Raw genomic sequence first — 23351 nt, forward strand, 5'->3', positions numbered from 1 at the left:
GGAGGCCGAGGCAGGTAGATCACTTGAGATCAGGAGTTGGAGACCAGCCTGGCCAACGTGGTGAAACCCCATCTCTACTAAAAATACAAAAAATTAGCTGGGCATGGTGGTGCACATCTGTAATCCCAGCTACCTAGGGGGCTGAGGCAGGAGAATCACTTAAACCTGGGAGGTGGAGGTTGCAGTGAGCTAAGATCATGCCACTGCACTCCAGCCTGGGCGACAGAGTGAGACTCTGTCCCCCCGCAAAAAAAAAAAAAAAAAAAAAAAAAAAAAAAAAAAAAAAAATTTAAATTTAAAAAAATAAAATGAACATGGAATGGTTTTCAGATGAGGAGATGCAAAACACCCATGGAGACGTGTTCCCAAATGTCACTTGTTTGGGACATCAAGATTTTAGCCAGTTCCATGTGCAACCTGGATGTACAGTTCCTTGACATTTTTTTTCTATCAACACGTATTCTAAACTTCAGTTTCAAAAGGAAACTTTAGCCAGGTGCAGTGGTGCATGCCTGCAGTCCCAGCCATTTGGGAGGCTGAGGCTGGAGGATCACTTGAGCCCAGGAGTTGGAGGCTGTGGTGAGCTATGATGGCACCACTGCACTCCACCCTGAGACTCCATTACTTTAATTTTTTAAAAAAAGGAAACTATATGATCCATTTACAACCAGCATTGCTAACCTTAGATAAATCTGCAACTGCAAAAGTAAATCTAGGCCAGGTACGGTGGCTCATGCCTATAATCCCAGCACTTTGGGAGGCCGAGGCGGGCGGATCACTTGAGATCAGGAGTTCGAGACCAGCCTGAACAACATGGAGAAACCCCGTCTCTACTAAAAATACGAAATTAGCCAGGCGTGGTGGCGCATGCCTGTAATCCCAGCTACTCAAGAGACTAAGGCAAAATAATCGCTTGAACCCGGGAAGCAGAGGCTGCCGTGAGCTGAGATCATGCCATCCACTTCAGCCTGGGCAACAAGAGCGAAACTCTGTCTCAAAAAAAAAAAAAAAAGTAAATCTAACAGAAATCTGAGAATGTTGTTGCCTTCAAGCTGTGCTCTTTGTTAAAAGGAAAATTACTAAGTGTTAGGGAGGTGTTAAAGACCTATTAGCATCTACCTGCGGCTTCCTTTCTAGCAAAAGCAGAACGTCTGAAAGATATGTGGAAAAGAAACTTAAAGTATAATAAAAAAAAAAAAAGAAATAAATAAAAAGAAATGATTATGTCCCTCTGAGATCCAATTATTTAATCTGTGCCCCTGTTCTGCCCAAAATTATCTCAGTGACTGTCCAACGTGTATCTCACACCTGGAGGCACAGCCTTGAGATGATAATGATGATATTGGTTTTAAAAAGAAAAAAAAAATATTCAGACTGCTGAATCCTGGAGTATATCTCTGCCTAGCAGGCTAAAATACAATTCTCTTCTTTCTTCCCTGAAAACGAAAGAATGGAGTCCTTAAAAAAGCAAATGGTGTGAAGAGTGATGTTTTTACACTGGATACTGAGACACATCGTGATAGGGGTCTCTGGGGGCAGCTCTGCTCATGACTCCGGAGGTCACTGTAGGGAGATGTTTTCTAGGTGACCTCCCCCCCACCCAAAGACTCCAACCTGGAGGCATTCACGTGTCCTGAGACCACACGCCAGGGCAGACTAGGGGCTGGGACAAGAATCAAGATTAAAGGGGAAATGGCCGGGCGCAGTGGCTCACGCCTGTAATCCCAGCACTTTGGGAGGCCAAGGCAGGTGGATTACTTGAGGTCGGGAGTTCGAGACCAGCCTGGCCAACCCAGTGAAACCGTGTCTCTACTAAAAATACAAAAATTAGCCGGATGTGGTGACTCATGCCTGTAGTCCCAGCTCTTCGGGAGCCTGAGGTGGGAGAATGGCTTGAACTTGGGAGGCAGAGGTTGCAGTGAGCCGAGATCATGCTACTGCACTCCAGCCTGGGTGATAGAGCAAGACTCCATCTCAAAAAAAAAAAAAAAAAGATTAAAGGGAAAATGAACACAGAGAAGAATAAATTGCACTGTTACACTGTAAGCCTTTGAAGAGTTTTCTGTCTAAAACCAGAGACCGAAGAAACAAGATTAACTCCGAAACAGCACATGGAGCTGGCAGGAGCCAGAGGTGGGCAGTCAGGAAACGCTGTGGGAGGGAGCAACCTGTAATTTGGGCTTTGAGGACCGGGTAGTTCTGTGACTGGAGAAGTGGAGGAGGGTCATTTCTAGCAACAGGAACAGTATATGCATAAGCAGACAGAGGCAAAAGAACGTGGCTGGGGCTTGAGATATGTAGCAATAAATGGGAATGCAAAGATGAAGGTAAGTTGGGCTAGATTTCCAAGAGCGTTGAATGCCATGCCCAGAAGTTGGTGCTTGCTCTTCTAAGAATTCAGGTGCTCCAGAGGAATTCCGAGCAAGAGAAAGAGTGACATGGTCATTGGCTTTGGCCACTGTGTGCATAAAACATGGAAGAAGAGAGAGACAAGGGAATGAGGAGCAAGTTGGGAGACGGGGGATGGGGGATGTCACCCAGGAACGGATGGTGGTATGTTAAGGAAGGTGACCCACTGGGGACGGGGATAGAGGGCAGGCAGTTGAACATGACTCTCAGGTTTCCGGCGTGGACAACTGGATGGGTCATGAGTGCCATGAACCACAAGCTCGTCATGGTCCCACTCGATACCCTCCTTTTGGGGAGCCTGAGTCATGGTTGGCCAAGGGTGTCATGGCATCTCTGGGGTCTGCATTGCTAAGCTCAGTTCCAATAGATCTTGGACTGAACTTCTGTGCGGTCCTCTCTGGCAAAGATGGGCTCAGAGCGCCTTGGAGCAATGCAGCAGAGACCATGGCAGCAGCCGCATCAGCATCTGAAAGGAGCAGCACGCGGTTATTTTCCCCACTGCGGGCTCAGGGAATATGGTGGGGGAGGAGAGATTTAGTATAAGGGCCACTTTAAGCATCTTCCAGAATCCCATTAGAAGGGGGAGAAAATCCCATTTTTTGAAGAGCCCACTGATACCACCTTTAAAAAGAATACACAGGGGGGTCAGGTGCAGTGGCTCACACCTGTAATCCCAGCACTTTGGGAGGCCGAGATGGGTGGATCATGAGGTCAGAAGATCGAGACCATCCTGGCTAACATGGTGAAACCCCGTCTCTACTAAAAATACAAAAAAATTAGCCGGGTGTGGTGGCGGGCGCCTGTAGTCCCAGCTAGTTGGGAGGCTGAGGCAGGAGAACAGCGCGAACCTGGGAGGTGGAGCTTGCAGTGAACCGAGATTGCGCCACTGCACTCCAGCCTGGGTGACAGAGCAAGACTCCGTCTCAAAAAAAGAAAGAAAGAAAGAAAAAGAGCTGTGACCAGGCACCCTGGCTCACACCTGTATTCCCAGCACTTTGGGAGGGTGAGGAGGGCAGACTGCTTGAACTGAGGAGTTTGAAACCAGCATGGGCAACGTGGTGAAACCCCATCTGTACAAAAAAGACAAAACCATTAGCCGGGTGCAGTGGCATGTGCCTGTAGTCCCAGCTACTTGGGAGGCTGAGGTGGGAGGATGGCTTTAGCCCAGGAGGCGGAGGTTGCAGTGAGTCGAGATCGTGCCACTGCACTCCAGCCTTGGTGACAGAGCCAAACCCTGTCTCAAAAAAAAAAAAAAAAAAAAAAAAAAAGAGAAGAAAAGCTATGCAGAAATGGGGGTGGGGAATCAGCCAACCCCCTTGTGCTGGGTCTCAGGGATACTCCATGCAGCTGCTCAGGCCCAGCCAGATGGCAAAGGGCCCTCAACCAACCCTGGGACCAGAACCACAAAAAGACACCTACTTACTGGCTCCTGAGCCCAAGCTTAACAGGTGAAATAGACCACTCTTCACCAGGAAGGGCAGGGCTGTGCTAAGCTCACCCCTGACTTCTAGGCCTGGGAGGGTAGGGTCCCATGGAGCTGTGGGCTGCCCCCTACCCAACCTGACCTCTGCTTCCTCTCTTCCCTTTTCCCCACCCTAACATTCCTCCACAGTGGCAATAGCAAAGGAAAAGACATCAACACGATTAAATCCCTCCGAGTCCTCCGGGTGCTACGACCTCTTAAAACCATCAAGCGGTTGCCAAAGCTCAAGGTGAGATTGAGAGATGGTGGGGTGGGGTGGGGGGACTGTCACGGTTATCATGTACAGTTGAGCAGGTTGCGCACTGCTCAAGGACAACACATTAAAGGAGGTGCTGATAACATCCTAGCCATTGTATATGGATATTTGTATTATTACAACTTCCCAGCAGATGGCAGTAAAGTGAGCTGATCTAAAATAATCTGTGTATTATGACAATTTTTCTTTAGATGAAATGTCTCATAGTTAAGATCCCTTTTCCTAATTCACATGAAAGCATCATATGGATTTAAAAGGGTATATTCGTGATCTGGGAAGCAGGAACTAGATTTCTTGTTCCATAAAATTTTGACTTTTCATCTACCTTTTCTAGGCTCTAATATCTCCCATTCCAAAATAGCATGAACCAGCATTTCCCAAAAGTCTGTCACTGAAAAAGAAAAAAAATTAAAGAAAATAAAATCCAGTCATTAGAGCACCCGCTTTCAGTGTATGCTTCACCTGAGGGTCCCCAATATTATCTCTTATGTAATACGTTTCTTTAAATCAAATTACACCTGTAATCCCTGCATTTTGGAAGACCACGGCAGGAGTATTGCTTGAGCCCAGGAGAATGAGACCAGCCTGGGCAACATAGTTAGACTCTGTCTCTATTAAAAATTAAAGAAGAAAACAGATACTGTTACTGAAATGTAACCAAATATGGTGCCTGCCCAAGGTTTTGAGCATTGACAACTGCTCTTTCTTGGTTAAAGAGGGAAAGTGTCAATGGTAGGTGTTAACACAGTAGCAATTTCTCCTTCACTCAAAAGGACCGAGAGAGTTGGAGAGGAAGTAAGTTTGTTACCTTGTTTTTCTGTGTTGGGCTCACTTTGTATCACTTAAAAGCATCTCTGGTATCCCATTTGGGAGTTTTAGATCCATAGAATGCCAGGATTGAGTCCAACTTCTCCAACACTTGTTTCTGAAAGCTGGGGGGCCTTACCCTAGGGACTTGACTTATGACCTTGCATGTAAAATGGGAATGATAGTGGCTGGACGTGGTGGCTCACGCCTGTAATCCCAGCACTTTGGGAGGCCAAGGCGGGCAGATCACGAGGTCGGGAGATCGAGACCACGGTGAAACCCCGTCTCTACTAAAAATATAAAAAATGTGGTGGGCACCTGTAGGCCCAGCTACTCGGGAGGCTGAGGCAGGAGAATGGCGTGAACCTGGGAGACAGAGCTTGCAGCGAGTGCTGAGATCGTGCCACTGCACTCCAGCCTGGGTGACAGAGCAAGACTCCATCTCCAAAAAAAAAAAAAAGGGAATGATAACGGCAGTATTCTGGTGTTATGGGCCACTGGAGGCAGAAAGTTGGGCAGGTCCCCAGCCCCTCATGTTCTCTGTCAACCCCACCCCACAGGCTGTGTTTGATTGTGTGGTGAACTCGCTTAAAAACGTCTTCAACATCCTCATCGTCTACATGCTATTCATGTTCATCTTTGCCGTGGTGGCCGTGCAGCTCTTCAAGGGGAAGTTCTTCCACTGCACTGACGAGTCCAAGGAGTTTGAGAAAGATTGTCGGTGGGTCTCAGCTTTCTGGCACATTCCCATGGAACTAGCAGGTGGGCAGGGGGGAAGTGGCTAGAGGCATCGGCCACTTGGGCTCAGAGACTGGAGAAGTGGTGAGCCTTGGGAGTGACTCAGTTGCAACCAGCTTGGATCTTGGGTAGAAAGAAAACCGGTTTTAGAATTTGAGTCACCACCCATAGCCACAGGATGAGTCATAAGCAAATTGCTTGACCTTTCAGTCACCGTCCTTGTCATGTGAGGGATATTAATACACGCCCACAGTTCCTTACTTGAAATCTTCACAGGCAGATGTGTTTCAAAGTTGAGAATATTTTGAGATTTTAGAAAGGTTGGACTGTGTACATCCCATGTCGGACATGACATCCTCAGCTGGGTCTAAGGCAGCCCTATAATCAAACACAATATTTCTGCCATAAAATGTGTATTCACACCAAATGGAGTAAATAACAAGTATAAAGAGCTTCATGTCCGATCAGATCAGGTTTCATTGCCAAATAAGTTAGGTAAGAGGCCAGGTGCAGTGGCTCACACCTGTAATTCCAGCACTTTGGGAGGCTGAGGTGGGAGGATTACTTGAGGCCAGGAGTTGGAGACCAGGTTGGGCAACATAATGAGAGCCCATCCCTACAAAATAAATTTTAAAAGTTAGCAGGGCATGGTAGCACACACCTGTAGTCCCAGCTACCTGGGAGGCTGAGGCGGGAGGATTGTTTAAACATGGGAGTTCAAGGCTGCAATGCACTATGATGGTACCACTGCACTCAAGCCTTCGTGACAGAGTGAGACCCTGCCTTTCAAAAATATATACATATAGGCTGGGCGCGGTGGCTCACACCTGTAATCCCAGCACTTTGGGAGGCCAAGGCAGGTGGATCACAAGGTCAGGAGATCGAGACCATCCTGGCTAACACGGTGAAACCCCGTCTCTACTAAAAATACAAAAAACTAGCTGGGCATGGTGGCAGATGCCTGTAGTCCCAACTACTCGGGAGGCTGAGGCAGGAGAATGGCATGAACCCGGGAGGCAGAGCTAGCAGTGAGCCCAAATTGGGCCACTGTACTCCAGCCTGGGCAACAGAGCGAGACTCTGTCTCAAAAAAAAAATATATATATATATATACACACACACACACACACACACATATATATACACATACACAATACATATATATGTGTGTGTGTGTGTATATATGTATGTGTATATATAGTGATATTGTTACCAGTGTAAAGTGGCATTTTGCAACACATGATAGCCTGTTGTTATCTTGATGGCTATTTATTGAAATTAGGAGGATGCCAGATGTCTGGGTAGGAGTCTGGAGCTAACCCTTGTTTCCTGCCTTGAAAAGGAGTAGCAACCTCCCTTAGCCTGATGAACCTGTAAATGTCCACTGTGCCTCTCTGCCTCCTCCTAAACTCCCCCCACTCCACCCCCAGCCAGCCTGAGGCTCTCACCCCGAGGACTAGAAGTTACCACGTTGGAAGTGTTGGACCCTGGGTCAGCTCTCCCACCAGGAGTAAGGTTGTGCCATCACCCATGGATTTATCTCGAAGTAGATGCACACGTAATCCCCCATGAAGCACAGGGACACATGGCGGCAGGGTGGGGAGCCACTGCTTCCCAGGCTGAGGGACGCAGCCTAGGCTGGTGGACCCCTCTTCTTTTCCCTCCCCCAGTCTCTGATAACCAAAGACAAGTGCAAGGCAGCCCCTCTTTCCCGTTTGCTAACAGTCCCCACTCTCTGTGGCAGAGGCAAATACCTCCTCTACGAGAAGAATGAGGTGAAGGCGCGAGATCGGGAGTGGAAGAAGTATGAATTCCATTACGACAACGTGCTGTGGGCTCTGCTGACCCTCTTCACCGTGTCCACGGGAGAAGGCTGGCCACAGTAAGTGGCCCAACTAGAAACTTACCCAGGAGGAACCCCAGGGAGCAGGAGGATAAAGGGCCTGAGAGCTTAGCAATAAGAAAGGTCTTGGAAGCCAGGCATGGTGGCTCACGCCTGTAATCCCAACACTTTAGGAGGCCAAGGCAGGTGTATTGCTTGAGGCCAGGAGTTTGAGATCAGCCTGACCATCATGGCAAAACTCTAAAAATACTAAAAATACAAAACAAACAAACAAAAAACAGCCAGGCATGGTGGCTCACACCTGTGGTCCCGGCTACTCAGGAGACTGAGACACGCGAATCCCTTGAACCCAGGAGGCAGAGGTTGCAGTGAGCCGAGATTGCGCCACTGCACTTCATCCTGGGTGACAGAGCAAAACTATGGCCTCCTCCCCACCCCGCAAAAAAAAAAAAAAAAAAAAAACCGGTGAGGCTGAATCATGGACTTCATCTTTATTTAAAATTTTGAGCCATTTGTGCTGGCTCGTACCTGTTATCCCAGCTACTCAGAAGGCTGAGGTGGGAGGATTGCTTGAGCCTAGGAGTTTAAGGCTGCAGTGAGCTGTGATTGTGCCATTGTACTCCAGCCTGGACAACAGAAGGAGACCCCATCTCAAAAAACAAAAAGAAGAAGAAATTGGTATTTTTTCATCATGGACTTTTTGCATTAATTTTGATTTTTAAAAATATTGGAGCAAAAGATTATCTTGATGACTGAGATTTTCAGTACCCCCTTAATTCGCACCCAAAAAAGTGCCTCCCTCCCTCACCTTGTCCAAGTCGTAGTCTTCCTTTCAGAGGTCTGGAAATGCCAGGCCAGAAGCTTGGTAGATTCCAGCATGTACCCTCATTATCCTCACCTCCCTCCCTCTCTCAGCAAATATGCCAACCTGAACATGCCCTTCTGCCCACCCTCACACACATCCAGTACTCACACACATGGGAGTAGTGCTAACCCACAAGGCCCCTTTGAGCAGTTTTTTAAAACACCCCTTTCTCGACAGACTTCACTTCCATCTGTCTGAAAATCATCGCAATAGACTTAAATGATTTTGTTCAAACAAGGCACTGGAGGGCCACCTGCCAAAAAATTGTCATCATGAATACACAAATCTATCATGCCTATCATGTGAAGGTAACACTTAGACACAGCCTTTGAGCAGTGCACAACCTGCACAACTGTACAGAGCTGCTGTGCACTTACCTACTCTCATACATATCCTCATTGCACCTCCTCAGCACCCACCACCACCTGTGCTCAAATACCCACTCCACATTCATACACCCACCTCCACTCCCTCCATTGCCACAACCTGTCTTTAAATCCTAACTTGGCCACTTCTAAGTGGGTGATCTTCAGCACGTCCCTTTAAATTGCTGAACCTCAGTTTCCTCGTATGCAAACTGGAGCCAGTAATAACCTCCCTGAGAGGGTTGCTGAGCAGGCGGAAATGAAACGTTGAATATTGTTTCCAGCACACAGCAAGAGCTTCATGCACAGAAGTAGAAATAATTGACATTGGCTGAGCATGGTGGCTCACACCTGTAATCTCAGCAGTTTGGGAGGCCGAGGCAGGTGGATCACCTGAGGTCAGGAGTTCAAGACCAGCCTGACCAACATGGTGAAACCCCGTCTCTACTAAAAATACAAAAAAATTAGCCAGGCATGGTGGTGTATGTCTGTAATCCCAGCTGCTTAGGAGGCTGAGGCAGGAGAATCGCTTGAACCTGGGAGGTGGAGGTTGTAGTGAGATGAGATCGCGCCATTGCACTCCAGCCCGGGCAAAGAGAGCAAAACTCCATCTCAAAAAATTAAAATTGGGCCAGGCACGGTGGCTCATGCCTGTAATCCCAGCACTTCGGGAGGCCGAGGCGGGCAGATCACGAGGTCAGGAGATCAAGACCATCCTGGCTAACATGGTGAAACCCTGTCTCTACTAAAAATACAAAAAAAAAAAAAAGTTAAAATTAAGAAATAACTGACATTGTTGTCAAGCTTTCAAAAAACAGTAACTACTTAAATTTCTTTTTCATTTCCCTCTGTTCCTGTTCCACCATCTTACTTCCACCCTCTCTCCACCTTCCTTATCACCCCTTGGGTCCTTGTTCCTCTCCTTCCTGTTCCTTCCCTCTCCCTGCCCCATTCCTTTCAGGGTCCTCAAGCACTCAGTGGACGCCACCTTTGAGAACCAGGGCCCCAGCCCCGGGTACCGCATGGAGATGTCCATTTTCTACGTCGTCTACTTTGTGGTGTTCCCCTTCTTCTTTGTCAATATCTTTGTGGCCTTGATCATCATCACCTTCCAGGAGCAAGGGGACAAGATGATGGAGGAATACAGCCTGGAGAAAAATGAGGTGCCACTTCCAATTCCATCTGTCCTTTAAAAACTGGGGACACAAACTTTAAAACACACACACACAACACCCAGGAACCCGTTTCTAGGGGTACCTGGGGGAGAGAACAGAAGCATCCTCCAAACCGAATTTAGGGCTTCAGGGCAGTCCTTCATGGAGTTCCAGAGGAAACAGGTCATATAGTGTATGTATCAGTCAGTTTAGTCTGGGTTGTGCCACAGTAACAAGCAACCCCAGATTTCATTGCCAAATATCCACAAAGGGACTTACTTTTTGCTCACACTGCATGTCGAGATCAGTTGTGGATCTTCTGCTTGTCATCTTTATTCTGGTTCCCAGGCTGGCAGAGCAGCAGAGCAGCCTCCCTCTGAGATGCTCCAGACAAAAAAGAGAGTATGTCAGACTGAGGCTCAGCTCTTCGTGCTTGTGCTCAAAAATGACACACGTCACTTCTGCTCACATTTCGTCAGCCAAAGCAAGTCACACATCCATTCTGATGTCAGTGGAGTGGGGAAATACGATCTCCCCTAGTGAAGGGTGATGAATATTTATGAATGAAAAGCCAAGCCAGGTGTGGTGGCTCACACCTGTGATCCCAACATTTTGGGAAACTGAGGCAGGAGGATCACTTGAGCGTAGGAGTTTGAGACCAGCCTGGCCAACACAGCAAGACTCCATCTCTACTACAAATCAAAAAAAAATAGCCAGGCATGATGGTGCACACCTTTAGTCCCAGTAACACGGGAGGCTGAGGTGGGAGGATGCTTGAGCTTGGGAGTTCGAGGCTGCAGTGAGCTATCATCATGCCAGTGCACTCCAGCCTGGGCAACAGAGCAAGACCCTGTCTCAAAAAAAGAAAAGGAAAGAAAATCCAGTCCCCAGTCTACCAGAGAGTATAGACATGACTCTTTGCCTCTCTGGCATCATTCAAGCTAAATAGAGGACCTAGAATATATCCTCTGCTCCCTTGACTCTTAAGACTTAATAACCACTCTTCCTCCCTCTCTCTCCCTTGAAGAGAAGCAGCAGCAGCAAAGTATTCAGTAAGAAAGAATGGGCTGGGCGCAGTGGCTCATGCCTATAATCTTAACACTTTAGGAGGCCAAGGCAGGAGGATTGCTTGAGCCCAGGAGTTCAAGAACAGCCTGAGCAACATAGTGATACCCCATCTCTATGATTAAAAAAAAAAGTTTTAATTAGCTGGGTGTGGTGGTGCATGCCTGTAGTCCCAGCTACTCAGGAGGCTGAAGTGGGAGGATCACTTGAGCCCAGGAGGTCAAGGCTGCAGTGAGCTGTGATTGCACTGCACTCCAGCCTAGGTGACAAAGCAAGCCCCTGTCAAAAAAAAAAAGAAAAAGAAAAAAGAAAAGAAGGAAGGAGGGAGGGAGGGAGAGTGGGAAGGAGGGAGGGAGGGAGGAAGGAAGGAAGGAAGGAAGGAAGGAAGGAAGGAAGGAAAGGAAGGAAGGAAGGAAGGAAAGAGAGAAAGAGAAAGAAGGGAGGGAGGGAAGGAGAGAGGGAGGGAGGAAAAGAAGGAGAAAGAAAGGGAAGGAAAGAAGGAAGAAGAGAAAGGAAAGGAAAGGGGAAAGGGAGGAAGGAATGAAGGGAAGGAAGGAAAAAGGGAATGAAGGAGGGAGGGAGGAAAGGAAGGGAGGGAGGGAGGGAGGGAAAGAAGGATTAGGCTTCAGTTTGATTTGGCACACTTGGTAGCTGTGTCACCTCAGGCAAGTGGTTTAACCTCTCTAAGCCTCTATTTTTGTCATCTGCAAAGTGAGGTCATTGATAGTACCCACTTCCCATGTTTGCATTAGCCATGCAATAATGGGGAAATGTCAGTGCAAAACTGGCAAATGGTGACGTTTCAAGCAACCGTAGCTGTTAGGATAAGAAAGCAATGGTGAGGGCCAGGCGCGGTGGCTCACACCTGTAATCCCAGCACTTTGGGAGGCTGAGACAGGCGGATCAGGAGGTCAGGAGATCGAGACCATCCTGGCTAACACAGTGAAACCCTGTCTCTACTAAAAATACAAAAAATTAGCCGAGCGTGGTGGCGGGCACCTGTAGTCCCAGCTACTCAGGAGGCTGAGGCAGGAGAATGGCGTGAACCCGGGAGGTGGATGTTACAGTGAGCCGTTCGTGCCACTGCACTCCAGCCTGGGTGACACAGTAAGACTCTGTCTCAAAAAAAAAAAAAAGAAAGAAAGCAATGGTGAGAAGGAGGAGGGAGCCCAGGAATCCTGGCTGGGGGCAAGAGAAGCAGAGACTCAAGCAGAAGCACTTGAGAACCACGACGAGTTAGACAGAGGGTGCCCGGTATACAGCCACCTTCCTGCTGCCTCTGCCACTCTCACCACTGGCCTCTCTCCCGCAGAGGGCTTGCATCGATTTCGCCATCAGCGCCAAGCCGCTGACCCGGCACATGCCACAGAACAAGCAGAGCTTCCAGTACCGCATGTGGCAGTTTGTGGTGTCTCCGCCCTTCGAGTACACGATCATGGCCATGATCGCCCTCAACACCATCGTGCTTATGATGAAGGTAAGCGCCCTACACCAACCCCAGCACTGCTTAAGCCCCACCTCGTTCCTGCCTCTACCCTCGTAAAATGAAACCATCTGCGGTTTCCCAGACAGACCACATTCTGGATCACCTCTGAGATTTTTTTCTTGCTGTTCCCTCTACCACACAGTTCCCACCACTCCCCCTGGCCAGCTGCTTCTTCCCAGCTGTACCTGCAGACCTCTTCCTCCAGAAAGCCTTCCCTGACCACCCAAGACTGCTTGAGGTGCCTTTCTTAGCAGGCATCCTATCTTTATGTCGCCTACCACAAAAATCAGCATCAGGTTGCACGACGGTGTCCCCCACCCACTTGTGAGGACCTCACCCCTGAATTCCTAGAGTCCAACAAGGATCTGGCTCAGACAGAACAAGAAGCTCTCTATAAATGTTTGATTAATGAAATGAGGGAGCTGGGTGCAGTGGCCCATGCCTGTAATCCCAGAACTTTAGGAGGCCGAGGCGGGCAGATCACCTGAGGTCGCAAGTTCGAGACCAGCCTGACCAACGTGGCGAAACTCCATCTCTACTAAAAATACAAAATCAGTCGAGCATAGTGGTGCGCATCTGTAATCCTAGCTACTCAGGAGGCTGAGGCAGGAGAATCGCTTGAACCTGGGAGGCGGAGGTTGCTGTGAGCCGAGATCACGCCATTGCACTCCAGCCTGGGCAACAAGAGCGAGACTCCGTCTCAAAAAACAAAAGAAAGAGAGAAAAGAAAAGAAAAAGAAATAGAAATGAGGGAGGAGGGGTAGGCGAGGGCCCTGAAATCCCCAGGGACAAGGAGCTGCTTCCAAAAAAAACTCTGAGGCCGGGCGCGGTGGCTCAAGCCTGTAATCCCAGCACTTTGGGAGGCCGAGACGGGTGGATCACGAGGTCAGGAGATCAAGACCATCCTGGCTAACATGATGAAACCCCGTCTCTTCTAACAAATACAAAAAACTAGCCGGGCGAGGTGGCGGGCGCCTGTAGTCCCAGCTACTCGGGAGGCTGAGGCAGGAGAATGGCGTAAACCCAGGAGGCGGAGCTTGCAGTGAGCTGAGATCTGGCCACTGCGCCCCAGCCTGGGCGACAGAGTGAGACTCCGTCTCGGGAAAAAAAAAACTCTGAAAACCTTTCACCCTGTGCTTTGGACTCCAAAGCATGGATTCAAGCCCAGCTCTGTCATTTCATTCATTTAACTTTGCGCAAGTAACCAGTGACTTTCTGGGGACTCGGTTCCCTGTCAATAAAATGGGAATGATAATAATAGCACCTTTGCCCCCTCCAGAGGAGGTGAGAGGATGGAATGAGAAAGTTGATGCAAGGACCTTAGCGCCTTCTTGGCACTTCAAAAACAATCATAGTGGCCAGGCGCAGTGGCTCACACCTGTAATCCCAGCCCTTTGGGAGGTCGAGGCAGGCAGATCACTTGAGACCAGGTGTTTGAGACCATCCTGGCCCATATGATGAAATCCTGTCTCTACTAAAAATACAAAAATTAGCTGGGCATGATGGCACACGCCTACAATCCCAGCTGCTTGAGAGGCTGAGGCATGAGAATGGCTTGAACCCAGGAGGCAGAAGTTGCAGTGAGCTGAGATCACACCACTGCACTCCAGCCTGGGTGACAGAGTGAGACTCCGTCTCAAAAAAAATAAGGAGGCCGGGCACAGTGGCTCACGCCTGTAATCCCAGCACTTTGGGAGGTCGAGGCAGGCGGATCACGAGGTCAGGAGATCGAGACTATCCTGGCTAACACGGAGAAACCCCATCTCTACTAAAAATACAAAAAGTTAGCTGGGCGTGATGGCAGGCACCTGTAGTCCCAGCTATTTGGGAGGCTGAGGCAGGAGAATGGCGTGAACCCGGGAGGCGGAGCCTGCAGTGAGCCAAGATCGTGCCACTGCACTCCAGCCTGGGCGACAGAGTAAGACTTGTTCTCAAAAAAAAAAAAAAAAAAAAAAGGAAAGAAAAAGTATAATTCAGCCAGGCACAATGGTGTATGCCTATAGTCCCAACTATCAGGAGGCTAAGGTAGGAGGATTGTGAGTTCGAGCCCAGCCTGGGCAAAACAGGAAGACCCCGTCTATCAAAAAAAAAAAAAAAAAAGGGGGCAGGGGAAAGTTTTTGTTTTTTTCATGTGAAAAGAAGAGCCTAATCCAGCGGAGAGCTGGGCTTTCCTGAACTATGCCTCCCAACAGTGAGATTGCTCAGCCCTTGCCTGGGGCCAGAGTGTTCCCTGGAGAACAGCCATGAAGCTGCCTCCCCACTTCCCACTTCCCACCCCTGCTCACTGACCCCTGCCACTCCTGCTTCTTTCCCCCTAGTTCTATGGGGCTTCTGTTGCTTATGAAAATGCCCTGAGGGTGTTCAACATCGTCTTCACCTCCCTCTTCTCTCTGGAATGTGTGCTGAAGGTCATGGCTTTTGGGATTCTGGTAAGTACCACCTTGGGGCTACAGCTATTGGCTTGGGAGAAGTCCAAGGGGGAGCAATGGGTGCTGACGATGGTCTCCCCACATGGCCCCAAGACCCCCAACCTCAAGGGTGGCTTCGGCATCCTGCCAGTGGCCACAGATCCTACTTAGGCATTCTTGTGTTTGCCAAGGAGTGTCTCCCAGGGAGACCCAACACATGAGTGTTACTATATGGCTGCTTATGTATTCAGTTCCTCAAAATGATAGGAGTCATCATGCTGGGAGTTGTTAGCATCCATTTTAGAGATAAGAAGACTGAAATCAGGCTGGGCGAGGTGGCTCATGGCTGTAATTCCAACACTTTGGGAGGCCGAGGTGGGCGGATCACCTGAGGTTGGGAGTTGGAGACCAGCCTGCCCAACATGGAGAAACTCTGTCTCTACTAAAAATACAAAATTAGCCAGGTGTGGTGGCGCATGCCTGTAATCCCAGCTACTTGGGAGGCTGAGGCAGGAGGATCGCTTGAACCTGGGAGGCAGAGGTTGCAGTGAGCCGAGATCACGCCACTGCACTCCAGCCTGGACAACAAGAGTGAAACTCTGTCTCAAAAAAAAAAAAAAATGAAAGAAAACTGAAATCAGGCTGAGCACAGTGGCTCATGCCTATAATCCTAGTGCTTCAGGAGGCCAAGGCAGAGGAATCACTTGAAGCTAGGGAGTTCTCAACCAGCCTGGGCAGCAAAGCAAGCCCCTGTCCCTACAAAAAAAAAAAAAAAAAAATTTAGTTAGCCAGGCATGGTAACTCGTGCCTGTAGTCCCAGCTACTCGGGAGGCTGAGGTGGGAAGGTATTTTGAGCCCAGGAGGTAGAGGTTGCTGTGAGCCAAGGTCATGCCACTGCACCCCAGCCTGGGCAACAGCAAGACTCCACGTTTAAAAAATAAACACAGAGGTCGGGCACAGTGACTCACACCTGTAATCCCAGCACTTTGGGAGGCAGAGGCGGGCAAATCACTTGAGCCCAGGAGTTCGAGACCACCCTGGCCAACATGGCAAAACCCTATCTCTACTAAAAATACAAAAAATTAGCCTGGCGTGCTTATGGGTGCCTGTAATCCCACCTTCCCAGGAGGCTGAAGCAGGAGAATCGCTTGTACCCAGGAAGTGGAGGCCGCAGTGAGCTGAGATCACACCACTGCACTCCAGCCTGAGCAAGAGCGAGTCTCAAAAAAATAATGATACTAAAAAAAATACATCTTTATTTTTCACCAGCCAATAACTAAATTTTAACATTTCCTTCCATCTTAAAGGGAGACAACAAGGGTTATTAGTATTATCAACCGTTAATATTAGCAACATGACCTGTGTCACTTACAAACATCAGATGTTTTCATACTGCATTATAAGGGCTGCAGATACCTTAACATTTAATTTGCATTCATCATTGCTTTAAAATACTGCTTGTGATTAAACCTTTTTATTCAGTGTGTTAATGAAGTGTATTCATTGTTACATCACCTTTTTTTTTTTTTTTTTTTTTGAGACAGAGTCTTGCTCTGTCCCCATGGCTGGAATGCAGTGGCGTGATCTCAGCTCACTGCAAGCTCCGCCTCCCGGGTTCACGCCATTCTCCTGCCTCAGCCTCCTGAGTAGCTGGGACTACAGGCACCCGCCACCGCACCCGGCTAATTTTTTGTATTTTTTGTAAAGACAGGATTTCACCACGGTCTTGATCTCCTGACCTTGTGATCCGCCCTCCTCGGCCTCCTGAAGTGCTGGGATTACAGGCGTGCGCCACCGCGCCCAGCCTAGATCGCCATTTTTAAAACTTTTTTTTTTTTTTTTTTTTTTGAGACAGAGTCTTACTCTGTTGTCTAAACTGGAGTGCAGTGGCATAATCTTGGCTCACCGAAACCTCCACCTCCTGGATTCAGGTGATTCTCCCATCTCAGCCTTCTGAGTAGCTGGGACTACAGACGCACACAAGCATGCCCAGCTAATTTTTGTATTTTTAGTAGAGACAGGGTTTTACCATGTTGGCCAAGCTGGTCTCAAACTCCTGGCCTCAAGCAATCTGCCTGCCTCGGCCTCCCAAAATGCTGGGATTACAGGCATGAGACACTGTGCCCAGCCTTAAAAAATATTTTGATAGCTATTATAAAAGGTAACCTTTCAGTCCTGGCCGTTTTGTTATGCATTTACAAGTCTTTATGCATAAAATAAAATAGCCAGGGCTAGTCTCACGTGGCCAAGGGGGTTCACAGAATACACACAAAAGTATTATAGCTGGCTGGGCACAGTGGCTCACACCTGTAATCCCAGCACTTTGGGAGGCAGAGGCGGACGGTCACGAGGTCAAGAGATCCAGACTACCCTGGCCAACATGGTGAAACCCCATCTCTACTAAAAACTACAAAAATTAGCTGGGCATGGTGGCGCATGCCTGTAGTCTCAGCTACTCGGGAGGCTGAGGCAGGAGAATCATTTGAACATGGGAAGTGGAGGTTGCAGTGAGCCGAGACCAGGCCACTGCATTCCAGCCTGGCGACAGAGCGAAACTCTGTTGTCCCTCCTTGGCCTTCCAAAGTGCTGGAATTATAGGCATGAGCCACCATGTCTGGTCTCCCCTTTCAGTTTTAAATGAAGCCACAAGTTCCCCGTGTAACATTCGGGAGATAGAGGGGAGCTCTCTAGCCTAGGGGTTGAGGTCTGTGACCAAATGCCTATAAAGCTGTCTTTGTTTGGGCTCCCACGGAAGCAGAGCCTGAGACAAGCCGGTGCAAGGAATTTATCTGGGATGCAAGGCAGTAAGGGACAGGGAAAGAGATACGGGGACAGAAAGGCAACCAGGAAAGAGTGTATTATTAAGCCAGTTCCTGCTGTGGACAAACGGGGCTCAGTTTCAGTAGGGACCTCCAGGAGGCAGCAGAGAGCACATAGCACAGTCATCCCACCTCACAGGGAAGGAGTTGGGGTATTTATCCTCCAGTGCCCGTCAGACATAATCAAAGGCCATTCCCAGGGGAGCTGTTAATTCCCTAACACATGTGCAGCCAGAGAGAGACCCTGGGCCAAGTAATGTACTGTAGGTGTGCAGATGAGATATGCGCAGGGCCCGAACAACATCTGCCAAAATGCCAAAAGTGCCAGTAGGACCTGAATTCCTTTTTTTTTTTTTTTACGGAGTCTCGCACTGTGGCCCAGGCTGGAGTGCAGTTGTGCAATCTCTGCTCACTGCAAGCTCTGCCTCCCAGGTGCACACCATTCTCCTGCTTCAGCCTCCCGAGTAGCTGGGACTACAGGCGCCTGCCACCACGCCTGGCTAATTTTTTTTTTTTTTTTTTTTTTTTTGTATTTTTAGTAGAGATGGGGTTTCACTGTGTTAGCCAGGATGGTCTTGATCTCCTAACCTCATGATCCACCTGCCTCGGCCTCCCAGAGTTCTGGGATTACAGGTGTGAGCCACCGCACCCAGCCCCCTGAATTCGTTTTATAGGCAGTTGAGAAACAACAACATCCCATCTGTTGAGCACCTACTGTATATTCCATGCTCGGGCGACCCACATTCATTGTCTGATTGCTGTGTTACTGCTGCCTCCCAGAGAAGGGTGCAGAGGCCCCAGGCACTTCAACTAGGAGGGAAGCACAGCTCTAAAGTCAGGCTCCTTCTCTGTAAGGTGGAGGGGCTACTTCAGGGTCACACTGACCACCCCAACCCCTGACCTGGCCTCTGCCTCTGCGAAGATGCTGAGAAGGCCCTGTGTTTTGTGTTTTGAGTCCCACTGACCCCAGAGGGGAGGGCCATCTCTTTGACCCAGACTCTTGGGTCCAGACTGGGATGCCATCCATCACCATGTCAGTACCCAGTTGAGGGGAGTCAGAGATAGGAGGATAGGAGGAGACCTTGTGGGACTTAAGGCTGTGACTGTTTTCCAAACAATGTGGAGTATTTCCATATTTTAGCAACAGAAAGGCTATGCTTGTGTTTCCCCTTGAGCCAGCACCCAGCCCAGGAATGTAGCAGTCAGGATAGATCATGTGAAGCTGTAGTAACAAATAGCCCCCACATCTCAGTGACTTAAATTGATGGGAAGGTTTTTTTTACACTCAGCAGGGAAGCTGTTTGCCTCACAGTTACTCAGGGACCCAGCCTCACAGAGTAGCTGCCATTTGAAATGTTACTGGTCGCCAAGCCCAGGGTTGAGAGGCTAGAGAGGCCAATGCTGACCAGAAAGTGACCACACTGCTTCCACTCACAGCACATCGCTGCACCTAGACACACACGGCCCCGTCTAAACACAAGGGGGCCAGGAAGTGCATGTGCCTGAAAGGCCCCAAAGCCCCCTGTCCAGTTCCTGTTCTGTACCCTGTTACTATCCTCCTCCAGATCAGGAAATGGAGACCCAGAGAGGTTAAGCCACTTGCCCATAGCCACACAGCTCTGGTTGCAGAGTTGGGATTTGAACCCAGAGTCTCCTTTCTTCTCGAGTATGCTGCCAACCTAGTGGGGTCCTGAACAGACTGTGGGCTCTCTGAGGCCTGGGTTCAAATCCTGGCTTTACATCTCTGTGTTGCTAGCCTCAGGCAGATGAGTGGCTTGGTCACCTCCTAGAAAATGGGTATAGCTGGGAGCGGTGGCTCACGCCTGTCATCCCAACACTTTGGAAGGCCGAGGTGGGCAGATCACTTGAGGTCAGGAGTTCGAGACCAGCCTGACCAACATGATGAAACCCCGTCTCTACTAAAAATACAAAAATTAGCTGGGTGTGGTGGCATGTACCTGTGGTCCCAGCTACTTGGGAGGCTGAGGCAGAAGAATTGCTTGAACGCAGGAGGCAGAGGTTACAGTGAGCCAAGATCGCGCCACTGCACTCCAGCCTGGGCGACAGAGTGAGACTCCATCTCAAAAAAAAAAAAGAAAACAGAAAAAGAAAATGGGTGATAACCATTCCCTCCAGGATCTTCATGAGGATCTCAATGATGTCATTTATAAAGCCCCTGGGGTCTCGGGAGCCCTCAAAAATGCTGGAGAGATAAGCCACAGCTCTGAAGAGCAGCCCCAGCCCCATGGAGCTGAAGCAGGGACTGGAGGCCCCCTCTGGGGCCAGGCCAATCATGGGAAGGTCCCCAGGGGTTCCCAGGGAGGGAGACTCAGCACAGATGATGTTGAACAGCCTTTACCGCAGCCCTTTGAACAACCACAACTATCCCGGGCACTCCGCTGATTGGCAGCTGTGCCTCTAACATGCCCCCGGCCAGCCTAGGGGGGGCGGGAACCAAGCCCTCTGTTGGCATCTCTTGTCTTGTGGGTCCCCATTCTAGAATTATTTCCGCGATGCCTGGAACATCTTCGACTTTGTGACTGTTCTGGGCAGCATCACCGATATCCTCGTGACTGAGTTTGGGGTAAGTCTCCCACCAGCTTCTCTCTGGGTGACTCTGGGCTGGGCAAGGCAGGTGGCGGGGGGCAGGGGAGCATTTCCAGAAACAGTGGGTCCCGACAGCCACAGCTGCTTGAGCCAGCACCTGGCCATGACCAGAGAGGGAGAACTGGGGCCCCCGGGGACAAGGGCAGCCCCTCCAGAGGGCATTGTGGGGAGATGGGGGCGACCAAAGCCTGGCTGTAGGGCCAGCACTGAGGGGTGGGCTTCCCTGCAACCTGGCCTAGGAATGAATAATGCAGATGAGTACATTAAGGGAACTGAGACACTTAAAATCTGCTAAAGCTGAGCCGGCTCCCAAACACCACCCCTTGTCAGGAGCCCAGAAAGAATGAGTTTCGAGTCAATTTCGTTTAAACCAACCCGCTCCTGGTTCATGGGCAGGAGAGAGCCACAGCCCTCAGACCAGAGTGGGAACACAACTCCCAGGGCCATAGTGGGGTGCCCAGGATGTCTTCCCTCCTCTAGCCCCAGGCCTGGGAGACTCTCAACATGGGGGTCTCTGGACCTCTCTGTAGTGGCCCCACAGGACACATTGCCCTTCTCCTTTTCTGGAAGACTCAGAGCCCCAGAGTTCCTGTCCCAGACCCTCTCCTTGGCCATCTGCCAGTGAGCCCAGGCTTGGGGTCCCTCAGGAGATTGAGGGGAGGGTAGAAGATCCTTGCAGGAGGAAGCAATGGTCAAAGGGCATCAAAGCCAAGGGTTAAAGGAGATATCAGTGTCATCTTAATAACAATAAAAATAACAATAGCTCACAAGAATCGCAGCCTTGCTGTGTGCCAGGGAACTGTGCTAAGTGGTTTACGTGGATTGGCTCAGGGTAGAGGTCTCGGTCTCAGCTTGTAAGAGAATTCCCTCGGAGGGTTCAGCTGAAGGCACCCAAATGCAGAGATCACTGGTGGAAGGGAAGGGAAGGGGACCCACAAGGGTGGCAAGGTGCCCAGTGACCAGCCACCATAGGGAGCCGTAACCTGCCCAGGTGCTGAAGTGGGGAGGGAACCTGAGCAGGAGGCCAGGAGATGCCACCAAATGGGACCTGTCCTGTCAATGTGGAGGCACAGAGACCAGGGCCAAAGCAGGTGGAGTGCAATAAGAGAGAAACACCCCAACCTTTCTCTCCCCTCGTCCCTTATCTCCTGCCAGAGCCTCCCACTGGTCGAGGTAAACCAGAAGGAAGCTGAATATGATGCTCAGAGCAGGCAGAGAGGTCAGGAGAATAGAACTGGGTGTGATCGGGCCTGAGAAAGAGGGTATTGCCCCATTTTGCAGACGGGAAAACTGACCCTCAGCTGGGCACGGTGGCTCACGCCTATAATCCCGCACTTTGGGAGGCCAAAGCCGGTGGATCGCCTGAGGCCAGGAGTTCAGGACCAGCCTGGCCAACATGGTGAAACCCTGTCTCTACTAAAAATACAAAAATTAGCCAGGCATGGTGGCAGGTGCCTGTAATCCCAGCTACTCAGGAGGAGTGAGGCAGGAGAATCACTTGATTCTCAGGAGGCAAGAGGTTGCAGTGAGCCAACATTGTGCCACTGCACTCCAGCCTGAGCAACAGAGTGAAACTCTGTCTCAAAAACAAAAAGAGAAAGAGAGAGAGAAAAGAGAGAAAGAGAGAGAGAAAAGAAGGAGAAAAGGAAAGAAAGGAAAGAAAGAAAGAGAAAGAAAAAAGAGAAAGAAAGAAAAAAGAAAGAAAAAAAGAAAGGAAAAGAAAGAAAGAAAAAGAGAGAAAGAAAGAAATCAACGTGAAGCGCTTGGCACAGAACCTGCCAGGAAACCAGGAGTTTGAGAATGGTGGTTGTCATTATTATTGCTATTGTTGTTGTTATTGTGAATGGGTGTGCGTTAGCCAGCCCTGAATTATAATCAATTTGAGGGAAAGATAGTGGGTGGGTGTTTGGGTGCTTCTAGGACAATTAAGTCCCAACCTCGAGTAGGGAGAGGCATGTCCTGGTGGGCAAGGAGGTCTCAGTTGCCCCTTTCTGCCTCCCAGGTAAGCCCACTAATTCTGAGGCCAGGGCTTGGCCAGGCTGAGACAGGAAATGCCAGATTCTTGGGAGGGCAGGTCCCTGGGGTTTAGGGGGCAGAGGGCATGCGGCAGTACTAACCAGTGCTGCCTCAGCTGCCGCCCCCAAGTGGCTGGGGTGACGTGGGTTTGCCCTGTGTGCAATGGATAATGACTGTGTTTCTTGTCTTGTCTCTTTTCATGCCTGCTCTTAAAACTGTATATTGGCGCAACGCCGTCTGAAAAACTCATCCAATCAAAATGCACTATGAAATTCATTTGTTCATCCATGACATGGTCTGTGTGTTCATACACCAATGACTTATCTCCCAACCCACCGCCACCACCACCCCCACTCCCCGCCCGGGAACCGAAACCCATTGGTTTTTTGGCACTGGTTACAAATCAACCTAAAAAATGCTGAACACGCCTCCCCAACTGCCCCCGCCCGCCCGCTCCCCCTCATCTTCAACATCTGCATCTAGAATCCGGTTGGTCTTACTTCTTTCTGAAGTCTAAATGCCTTACATTAACTGTGAACGCATCTCCTCGCATCGGCGTTGCATGCCAAACCCTGCCTCTCCAACGTGGGATGCCTGACGCTCTCCCCACCCCTCCGCTCCCCTCTGTCTGTCTGTCCTCCCGCCCCCAGCCCCTGTACCTCCCACTTCCTGCAGACTCTGGCTGTTTTTTATCAGGTTCTGAATGGGGGTTTCTGTTTTGGGTGGTTTGCATCTTTTGCAGAGAAAGGGATGGGTTTTCCCAGCGCAGCACCTCTGTCTCTCGCCCCATCCCGCACACACATCCTGTACACTCAGAGACAATGGAGGCAAATCCACTCCCAGCCACCTCTCACCTCTCCTGTCCCCCGTTCAGCTCCATGGACCCCAGGCCCCAGGAAAACTGCCAACTGTCTCCTTGCTCCTCCAGCTCTCTCCATCCTGCAGTCCCCAAACCTCCATCTCAAGCCCACAAGATCTTTGGCCTTGACCAGCAGAGTCTTGACTCTCCAAGTCTGATAAAGGAGATGTGA

General features: G+C 49.7%; 1 protein-coding gene across 10 annotated transcripts in view; it reads left to right on the forward strand.

The window, feature by feature from the left end:
- CACNA1A (calcium voltage-gated channel subunit alpha1 A) overlaps positions 1 to 23351 on the forward strand; it is a 429355-nt gene that overhangs the window by 366297 nt on the left and 39707 nt on the right. For all 10 annotated transcript variants that reach the window (XM_073016887.1, XM_073016883.1, XM_073016879.1 and 7 more), the window contains 7 exons: positions 4022 to 4121; positions 5516 to 5676; positions 7437 to 7574; positions 9727 to 9928; positions 12297 to 12461; positions 14789 to 14899; positions 20198 to 20281. In XM_073016887.1, the coding sequence (XP_072872988.1) occupies positions 4022 to 4121; positions 5516 to 5676; positions 7437 to 7574; positions 9727 to 9928; positions 12297 to 12461; positions 14789 to 14899; positions 20198 to 20281 (961 nt within the window). The remainder of the gene's footprint in view (positions 1 to 4021; positions 4122 to 5515; positions 5677 to 7436; positions 7575 to 9726; positions 9929 to 12296; positions 12462 to 14788; positions 14900 to 20197; positions 20282 to 23351) is intronic.

The sequence above is a fragment of the Chlorocebus sabaeus genome, chromosome 6 (assembly GCF_047675955.1).
Source record: "Chlorocebus sabaeus isolate Y175 chromosome 6, mChlSab1.0.hap1, whole genome shotgun sequence".
In the NCBI taxonomy this organism is placed as follows: Eukaryota; Metazoa; Chordata; class Mammalia; order Primates; family Cercopithecidae; genus Chlorocebus; species Chlorocebus sabaeus.